The 9,728-nt window shown below is 42.2% G+C and overlaps 1 protein-coding gene and 1 pseudogene across 1 annotated transcript in view; both read right to left on the reverse strand.

The window, feature by feature from the left end:
- The window catches only part of dnajc24 (DnaJ (Hsp40) homolog, subfamily C, member 24), a 42,690-nt gene extending 34,777 nt beyond the window's left edge, over window positions 1-7,913 (reverse strand). Inside the window, exons 1-3 of the mRNA XM_061823668.1 lie at window positions 7,772-7,913; window positions 6,954-7,057; window positions 798-921 (exon numbers count right to left, since the gene is read on the reverse strand). Coding sequence (XP_061679652.1) covers window positions 798-921; window positions 6,954-7,055 — 226 coding nt within the window. The 5' untranslated portion in view covers window positions 7,056-7,057; window positions 7,772-7,913. The remainder of the gene's footprint in view (window positions 1-797; window positions 922-6,953; window positions 7,058-7,771) is intronic.
- Window positions 7,914-9,303: 1,390 nt separating this feature from the next.
- Window positions 9,304-9,422, reverse strand: LOC133502817 (5S ribosomal RNA; annotated as a pseudogene).
- Window positions 9,423-9,728: the final 306 nt, after the last annotated feature.

Raw genomic sequence — 9,728 nt, forward strand, 5'->3', positions numbered from 1 at the left:
ATGGACAGAATCTCTAGGCGCAACCGAGGTGGAGAGAGTGTCCAGTTTGGTACCCTCAGCATCACATATCTGCTCTTTGCTTTCTTTCTTTCAAATACCGGACCCGCCTGTGTTGAGTTTGCATATTCTTCCAATGCATGGGTTTTTTTTTCTCCAGGTTCTCCGGTTTCTTCTCATATCCCCAAATCACGCATGGTAGGTTGACTGAAGACTAAATTAACCATAGGTGTGAATTTGAGTGCAAATGGTTGTTTGAATATACGCTGCGATTCGCTGGCGACCCCGTTCAGTGTGTACCCTCTCCCCCCCTCTGGCCCAAAGATAGCTGGAATAGGCAACAGCACACCCGCAACCCTGGTGAGAATAAGCAATATAGAAAATGGATGGATGCAGAAACCCTCAGTAAACCCTGATTGAAGAGTGACATGATTACAATATGCATCAATAATTTGGCAGAACCTCTTTTCGAGGAGGGGTCAGAAGCGGGGGCGGTTCCATATGAGTTTCGAGTTACAGAGCGGCCGACTCAAGCCACGACGTTGGCAACGCTCTGACTTGTGTAGTACAGTTGCAAGTTGGTTCCTTATTCCTTCCAATAAAGCCAACGGAATCAGAGTGACGTGCCCACAGTCACATAAATAACGTGTTCAATCAGCTACATTTACACTCAAATAAGAAAGTGAAGCACTCTAGCAGCCTGGGTCAGAGTCGTATTTGCGACCATGTTGCAATGGTAAAGGCTAATACTTTTGAACCAAATGGTCTACCTCTACTGTCTGGGGTCCATGGGTTGTTACCTCTCCTCTGTTGATCGTATTGACTCCTAGCATCGTGTTCACACAGGATTTTCCAGGCTGCATCAATTTCGAGAAACATCTCTGCTCCTGAGTCACACACATCTCCAAGATGGTCCGGGTGGCACTGTTAAAACAAATAAGCATTGGGAGAACAAACGTAAGAGAGAGACACACTAAAAAGAAGCCCAATTTAATGTGCACCAAAAGCATGTGTAAGGGGCATGCTATCAAGCAGATGTCCCCAGCTACCCTCAACCTTCTGCCCCGCTGAGACAGATGGCCACAAGAACCCTAGTTTATGTTACCCAGACCCTAGCCTAATGAGAAATCTGGGCTTCCAGTCATCAAAATCACTCTTGGTACGCAATAATGATGAAAAATTTTGAAAATCCAGCTTTTAAAGCAACTAAAATTACAATTTCAAAGAATCATTATCGTTGGGGTTCCGATTTCCTACATTTCAGAACAAGGGTAGGTAGGAAGGTTTTTTTGCTTTTTTGCTAAGTATGTTTACATCGTCCAATTGTAACTCGACAGCTGACATGGATGGAACCATGAATCTCTGTAATACCCTCAGTCTTTCAACCTGGCAGTGTGTATTCTTCATTACACAACATGCTACTATTAAAATGTATCTGAATGAAGTGATAGAAAAACAGTCTTGTATTTTATTCTTTGTTGAATATAATTCAAATGCTAAAAAATCTGTGGTTAAATTTTTAAAAGTCAACTTTACACAATGTCACAGTTCAAACCAGTGTGATTGTGATTTAAACTGATCATGGAGATAAAATTTCCTATTTTTCTTTACTCCATATGGGTGTTTGTGTTATGGGTAATCTTCCAGTTCCACGACAAGTGTCATATATTGCCCCTCACATTCATGCATATATATTGTTTTACTTGGGCTAATCTTCATTCCTCTCCTTTCCAGTGCGTCCCTCTAATCTTTTTAATTGTTCCTCCCCCTGCTCCCTGCTTTCATTACAGATCACAATATCACCTGCAAACATCATAGTCCAAGGCGATTCCAGTCTAACCTCATCTGTCAACCCATCCATTACTACAACAAACAGGAAGTGGCTCAGAGCGGATCCCCGATCCAGTCCCACCTCCACCTGAAATTCTTCTGTCACACCTACAGCACATCTCACCGCTGTTCTGCTGTCCTCATACACGTCCTATACATGTCCAGTATTATTCTAACATATTTCTCCGTCACACCAGACTTGCGCATGCAGTACCAGTTCCTTACTTGGTACTCTGCCATAGGCTTTCTCTAGATCCACAAAGACACAATGTAGCTCCTTCTGACCTTCTCTGTACTTTTCCACTACCATCCTCAAGGCAAATAATGCATCTTTGGTACTCTTTCTAGGCATGAAACCATACCGTTGCTTGCAGATACTTACTTCTGTCGTGAGTCTAGCCTCCAGTACTCTTTGCCATAACTTCATTGTGTGGCTCATCATCTCTATTCCTCTGTAGTATCCACAGTGCTGAACATAGCGTTTGTTCTTAAAAATGGGGACTACCACACTTTTCTTCCATTTTTCTGGCATCTTCTCTCCTGCCGGTATTCTATTGAATAGGTTGGTCAAAAACTCCACAGCCTCCTCTCCAAATTGCTTCCATACCTCCACTGGTATGTCATCATCAGGACCAACTGTTTTCCATTTTAAATGCAAATTAGACCTCAAGGTCAGCCCACCGAATGGAGTTTTGTTCAAGATTTGTTCAGATTCCACCTGGCAAAAAGTATTTTTCTGTTGTTCACCTTTCTAATGTATTTTTTTCTGTGCGAGTTCACATAGATTGACAATTTTGTTCTGATGTTACTTTTGAAGGGAAAAAGTACACATGGACGTGGCTGCGCTAAGGACTGACATGGAGCTCTACACTGTGAGGCACTCGCCTGCAGTCTTGAATCATCGACATTGACATTGGGCAAAGTTTTGCTGTAATATGTTGATTTGTTGAGTGCTGCTCCCACCAAAAAACTGTGTGAGACTGATACAATTGCTTTGTTAAAGAACCTCGGGCCAGAAGGCCACAAAGCATCCTTATTAAAACTGCAGTTTATATCACGAGAGGTTAAGTTTGTAGGACATATCCTCACTCCTCAATGGAAAATGCTTTCTCCAGCTCGGGTGCAAGCTATTGTTGACATACCCAACACACTCACAAAGAAATGGGTGTAGTTGATTTTGGGAATGTGCTCTTGTGCTAGATTGTGCTAGGTTTGTACTTCTATTGTTTGTACTTGTATTGTTTTTCAAAAAATTGTCTGTTGAACAATCATTAATAAAAATCTTTGTGCATGTGCTGATGTACCGGTAATATAAATCTCAAAACAGGCCACAGGACATACTTGACTTGGTCCCTGTAATTGTCAGAACAGAATCCCTCAACCAACTATAATAAATGCTCAATGATGGTATAACATTTGAAGAGTTTGTTTTCAAAACGAGACATGGGCATTTTTTTCAGATTTACGAAACTCGCGCCAAAATTATCCATTCGGAGCTGGATAATTTTGGCGCGAGTTTCGTAAATCTGAAAAAAATGCCTATGTCTCGTTTTGAAAAAAAAATCTTCATTTTATTAATACTGTTGATCACACGTTCTTAAATTTCTTCAATGAATAAACAATTTTATACTGTTTTACTTGAACTTTGTGCGGATTTTTTTTTTTTCATTAAATATTTGTGCATAAAACATTTGTGCATAATGCAGTTTATCCACTACATTACACATCCTTGGCCAATCCTGAAAAAGATCCAGAACAGCTAGCTACCTTTGGTGTATCGCTGTGGAACTCATCATTGATGACTTGGTCCAGTTCCAGTGCCTCCTGCTTTGCATCATGAACAGTGTTCCCATCTTCCTACCACAGCATGTTATCCTCAGTGCCATCAGTGGTGTTTGTGAGGAAACATTTTTTTAAATTTTAAGAGTATTGGTTCCCTTTATTCTTGATTATTGTCACTGCTTTGAGGCAAAGTTCCACAATGCTAATAGCGCAGCCTCTTGCCTTCTGTTTAGCTACAATCTGTAGCAGCTCTTCCTATATCTCTGGAGATTGTCCAACTCTCCCATATACTAAAACTCTTCCATATGCTTTTGGATGGATTATATTCTCCTTCGTCTTCACCACAATCTCACATTCCATTCAGCCATTTTGAGCTGCCGCCATGCTTCATAGTTGTCTACTTCTTTGGCAGCAGTGATGACTATTCTTTTAAAAGTGGCTGCATAACTAGCCCTAGTAGCTGTCTTAGTTTAAGTTAAAACAATCTCACGGGGAGTTGTTTCTGATGTTTGGTCCAGTAGTAACAAATATGCTACACAAACGATCGTAAAATGGCCAACTCCCGCGAGCAGGTCAGAAATCTCACAATACCATAATACATATAAATGTGTAATATCAGACATTGAATATCGTATTGAAATGTATCCCTTTTTTTTCCACCCGATGTACCTGTATGCGACTATACAATGTGATTATATATTTATTTTTAATCTAGACCTAAATATAGTACGCTCTATTGACTTTTTGAAAATTGGAAAATCTGCACGTTATAAACAAGAAATTACAGGATGTAATTTGGCCCAGGCACCAGTTTGTCTCTATGTGCCCCGCAATTGGCTGGCAACCAGTTCAGGGTGAAATCCGCCTCCTGCCCGTTGACAGCTGGGATAGGCTCCAGCACTCCCGACGACCCTTGTGAGGAGCGGCTAAGAAAATGGATGGAGGTATGGATTGATTTGATCCAAAGAGTACTAGAACCTTATGAGGATGCCTTCTCATGAGTAGAAAGTTCTCCTCTTTAAAGTGGGTCTGTCATGAAATGGATGATTTTTGGTATATTATTAATGAAAAACCCACAGCCAATATGGTCCCATGTGTTTTTTCACCACAAAACATGATTTTGACGTATGCAGCTTTTTGTAACTCCCGCCATGAAAATCCTCTCAGGGATTTGTTTTCGGGAAGAAGCAGGAAGTGACGTAAAGGACAGCGGCGGCCTCTCGTGGACTCGTTTGTTTCCATTATTTTTACCTCCGGGAAGGTTGCTTATTGCATTGCTGGATATTGCTTGAACACTCTGGAGAATGGAATTACCCTTCATAAGTTTGAAAGACACCCTGTTCGTTGTGAAAAATGGATTGCATGGGTGCAGAGGACAAAAGCTTCGTGGGTTCCAAATAACAGGTAGGTGTGTATACAGCTACTAAAAAAAAAATAATAGTTTGGGGCGGACCACGTAATCGGTCTCTCTCATAACGTAGCAAAAGATCCGCAGATGATATGTGTTGACGTGTGCATACAGCTACTAAAAAAAAATTATAGTTTGAGGCGGACCACGTAATCGGTCTCTCTCATACGTAACAAAAGATCCGCGTATGAAATGTGTCTTTGTGTGCGTCGCCAAGCCAACAATGTCTCACTCAGCCTCGTCTCGATAGTGTTCATCGCGTACTGCGGCGGCTATGAACATACCCCTAAAAGCAGCATGGCTCGGCTCCACCTCCTCCTGAAATACCACGGTGCCGAAAATCAGCCACACTGAGGCGCCGCGTTCGGCAGTCACAGCTTCTGTGAAGGCTGTGCGTCGGGCTTTGCGACGGGGGTGGCTCTGAAGAACCCAGCCGAGAATGCGTTACTCAGTCGCGTGCGCGCATAAAGCGCCCCGGCTCGACTGTGTTGCTCAGTACTGCGGCGTCTGTGAGCACCCCCTAAAGCAGCACCGCTCGGCTCTGTCATAAGCCACACCGGCCGGCTGCGATGAGCTGCAATGCCTCATCTCTGACGCGGAAGTGAATCGGACGGGGATGCGGTTTGGCCATGATCGCATATCATCAGAATATGGCTCGAAACAATAGTGTAATATTGCCCTGGTTGCTCGAAACAATAGTGTAATATTGCCCCGGTAACTTCACTCGGTTGTGTGGTGTTGTCCTTTTCGAAAAGAGCTTCCATGTCAGAAGGGGCGTTGGAAAAATCCGAATATCTCCGTTGTTGCTTCCATAGTAGCAGGCACTGTGCGTTTTCAACAGCGGAAGTGACGATAACGTCAAGGACAGAGGATGCGACTAATATGGCGACCACTTGGATGTCGAGGGACACTCAATTGCACAACTTTGTGCATGGATGACTCGCTCTCCGCTCACTTTTTTTTTCGTATAGACATTGAAGTGAAAAATGTTATATGTATTTTTCATTACAATATCTATTTTAGAATTCTTATAGGGATGACAGTCCCACTTTAAGGGAAGAGTAAAAATTCCAGCAGTGAGACTTATGTGAAGCGCTCTCCAAGAAGTGTGTTGACTGCATGTCAGGGAGTTACATCTGAACATCACATGGTGCAGTATCCACAATGCAGGTGAAGGGAGAGGAGAGGATACCATGTGCATTTCACTCTAAACTGTTTTGAAATATTGAAAATGCCTGGAAAACTCTCCATCCACTGCTTCTGGATGAGTACTTGTGGAAGTTGGCAAATGATCTTGTTCTTTCCTTTAGTGTTGGTAAGTGGGGGACAATGTTGGTAAAGTTTCTCACAAAAGCCTTCACTGCACTATACATTTCATGTACAAAAAAAGACAGCACGTAAGAAGATGAGCATCTGGCCAGTGTCAGGTTCATGGAAGCTCTCATCCAAGAGCAGAGAAAAATAGTCCAGCTGCCCTTCCATTCTTTGACTGAAATCCAAGTTTCCAGTAATGCCCTTAACCCAACTCGTTATATTGTGTCGGGAGAGTGGCACATTTTAAGATGCTCCCCTTTGTCCAGCACAACAGTGAACAATAAGCACTTCTTAATAAACGGTCTGTCTCAAAACACCCTACTTTTTTCGGTAATTTTGTGAGAAATGAGATGGGATTGATGAGATTTTATAAGAAATCCTTGTTGTCTTCACAGTTTTGTTTGCAACTCCCTTAAGTGCTCTTCATCAGACATTTCTATGTATTCTGTATTGTATGTACAGCATACATGTTTTTTTAACATTTATTTTTCTAATTTATGAATTGCCTCACGCTGGCCATAGAATGTCCTGGTGGTCTTAAGACTGTCAGTCAGCTGTACTAATCATTACCTCTTCCTGCTACATTCAAAGAGATCTCCAATATACATAGGCAAAATTTTACCTGTAGGGCCAGCTTTTGATATCTGTGTCGGAGTTGCTGGACTGAATCCGAAGGGCTGGCACCGAGAACAGCATAGAGATCCTTCTCTCCTGCCTCACACATACCTGGATGAAAAATTTATATTAACAAAATCTAATGCTAATAAATGGGCAAAATACATTTAACTTGACTTCCAGTCAGTTTGAATCGGGATTTATTATGTAATACATAAGCAAACAAAATTGGCGCATTATAAGTCAAAGGTGATTTCTCAAAACTCCATCCATCCATTTTCTTTGCCGCTTATCCTCACAAGGCTCGCGGGGAGTGCTGGAGCCTATCCCAGATGTCAACGGGCAGGCGGCGGGGTACACCCTGAAATGGTTCACAGCCAGTTGCAGGGCACAGTGAGACAAACAGCCGCACTCAGAATTACACTTAGGCGCAATTTAGGGTGTCCAATTAATGTTGCATGTTTTTTTTTTAAATGTGGGAGGAAACCAGGAAACCAGAGTGCCCGGAGAAAACCCACGCAGGCACGGGGAGAACGTACAAACTCCACACAGGCGAGACTGGGATCGAATCTGGCTCCTCAGAACTGTGAGGCCAACGCTTTACCAGTTGATCCACCGTGCCGCCCGATTACTCAAAAATGAACAGTATTTTTTTTTTCGTTGACCTTTATTTAAATAGGAAAGTGATATCTTCAAATCGAGCTTGAAAACTTAAAAAAAAAAAAAAGGCACACCCGTGAACAGTGTGGCAGATCAAACCGTGAATTCGCTAATAATCACAATGACCTGAAAGACACACATTTTGCTTATTTGAATTGGGCAAACCTGGGAAAATCGCTGCTGTCGTTACTCTTAGACTTAAAATCTTCAGATATGTATATAGTCCAAAGCAAAGGTGCGCGCTGCTGTTATCAGTCCGGAAGGACAACAAAGCGTACAAATATTCGTTCCACGTCCCAAAACCGAAAATTACTGCAGACACACCAGACAGGCACGTATGGCAGAATTTATACTACAGGCACAATCCCAATTGAATGGCTTGACTGTTTTTAACTTCTGACTGCTACACACAATATTTCAAGTCACAAAAATTTAACTTCAATGGAGTATCTGATCGCATCATACAATCTGCATGCAAATACACTCAAAACAAATACAACCCTAACCCTAAAAATACACACTTTAATTTTTTTTAATTATACATCATCACCCTCCTCATCACGTACATCACACCAGATTAGATGTGAGTTTTTCAAAAATAATATTTTTCTCATTATTTCAGTTTGACCATATTCGTTGTACATTCGTTACTCTGTGCCCCCTTGAACTTTTCAACCTTTTGCCACATTTCAGGCTTCAAACATAAAATTACTATTTTTTTTTTGTCAAGAATCAACAATAAGTGGGACACAATCGTGAAGTGGGATGAAATTTATTGGATATTTTAAGCTTTTTTAACAAATAAAAACCTGAAGAGTGGGGATTCAGGTCTGGACTTTGACTTGGCCATTCTACACCTGGATATGTTTATTTGTGAACCATTCCATTCTAGATTTGGTTTTATGTTTTGGATCATTGTCCTGTTGGAAGATTAATCTCTGTCCCAGTCTCAGGTCTTTTGCAGACTCCAACAGGTTTTCTTTCAGAATGTTCCTGTATTTGGCGCCATTCATCTTCCCATTAATTTTAACCATCTTCCCTGTCCCTGTTGAAGAAAACCAGGCCCAAACCATGAGCCTGCCACCACCATGTATGACAATGGAGATGGTGTGTTCAGAGTGATGAGCTGTGTTGCTTTTACGCCAAACATATTGTTTTGCATTGTGGCCAAAAAGTTGGATTTTGGTTTCATCTGAACAGAGCACCTTCTTCCACATGTTTTGTGTGGCTCCCAGGTGGGTTCTGGCAAACTTTAAAAGAGACCTTTTATGGATATCTTTGAGAAATCGCTTTCTTCTTGCCACTCTTCCATAAAGGCCAGATTTGTGCAGTGTACAACTGATTGTTGTCCTATGGACAGACTCTCCCACCTCAGCTGTAGATCTCTGCAGAACATTCAGAGTGATCATGGGGCTCTTGGCTACATCTCTGAATAGTCTTCTCCTTGTTCGAGGTGAAAGTTTAGAGGGACGGCCGGATATGCAGTGGTCTGATACTCCTTCCATTTCAATATGATTGCTTGTACAGTGCTCCTTGAGATGTTTAAAGCTTGGGAAATATTTTTGTATTCAAATCCAGCTTTAAACTTCTCCAGAACAGTATCTCGGGCCTGCCTGGTGTGTTCCTTGGTCTTCGTGATGCCTTCTGCACTTTGAAAAGAACCCGGAGACTATCACAGAGCAGGTGCATTTATACAGACCTTACAGCACCCAGTTTTCCCAGGCAGTCTCCCGTTCAAGTATTAACCAGGGCCAAACCTACTTAGCTTCCGAGATCTGACAAGATCAGGTGTTCTCAGGTTAGCGTGGCCATAAGCTTGATAATAATCACACGAGTTCCTTTAAAATGCTGTAAATTGCTTTGTATTGTGGCACGGTGGAATGGTGGCGCAACTGGTTTGACAATATTGGAACCTATGCAAGGATCCTGTTTGTGGACTCCAGCTCTGCATTCAACACCATAATCCCCAGTTTAGCGTCTCACCTGCCATCTGCCAATGGATCTACAACTTCCTTACCAGAAGGACACAGCAGGTGATGTTCAGGGACACCACCTCATCCACACTCACCATCACACCTGGGGCACCCTAAGATTGTTTCCTCTCCTCGCTGCTCTTATTGCA

This window comes from Syngnathoides biaculeatus, chromosome 6 (assembly GCF_019802595.1).
Source record: "Syngnathoides biaculeatus isolate LvHL_M chromosome 6, ASM1980259v1, whole genome shotgun sequence".
Lineage (NCBI taxonomy): Eukaryota > Metazoa > Chordata > Actinopteri > Syngnathiformes > Syngnathidae > Syngnathoides > Syngnathoides biaculeatus.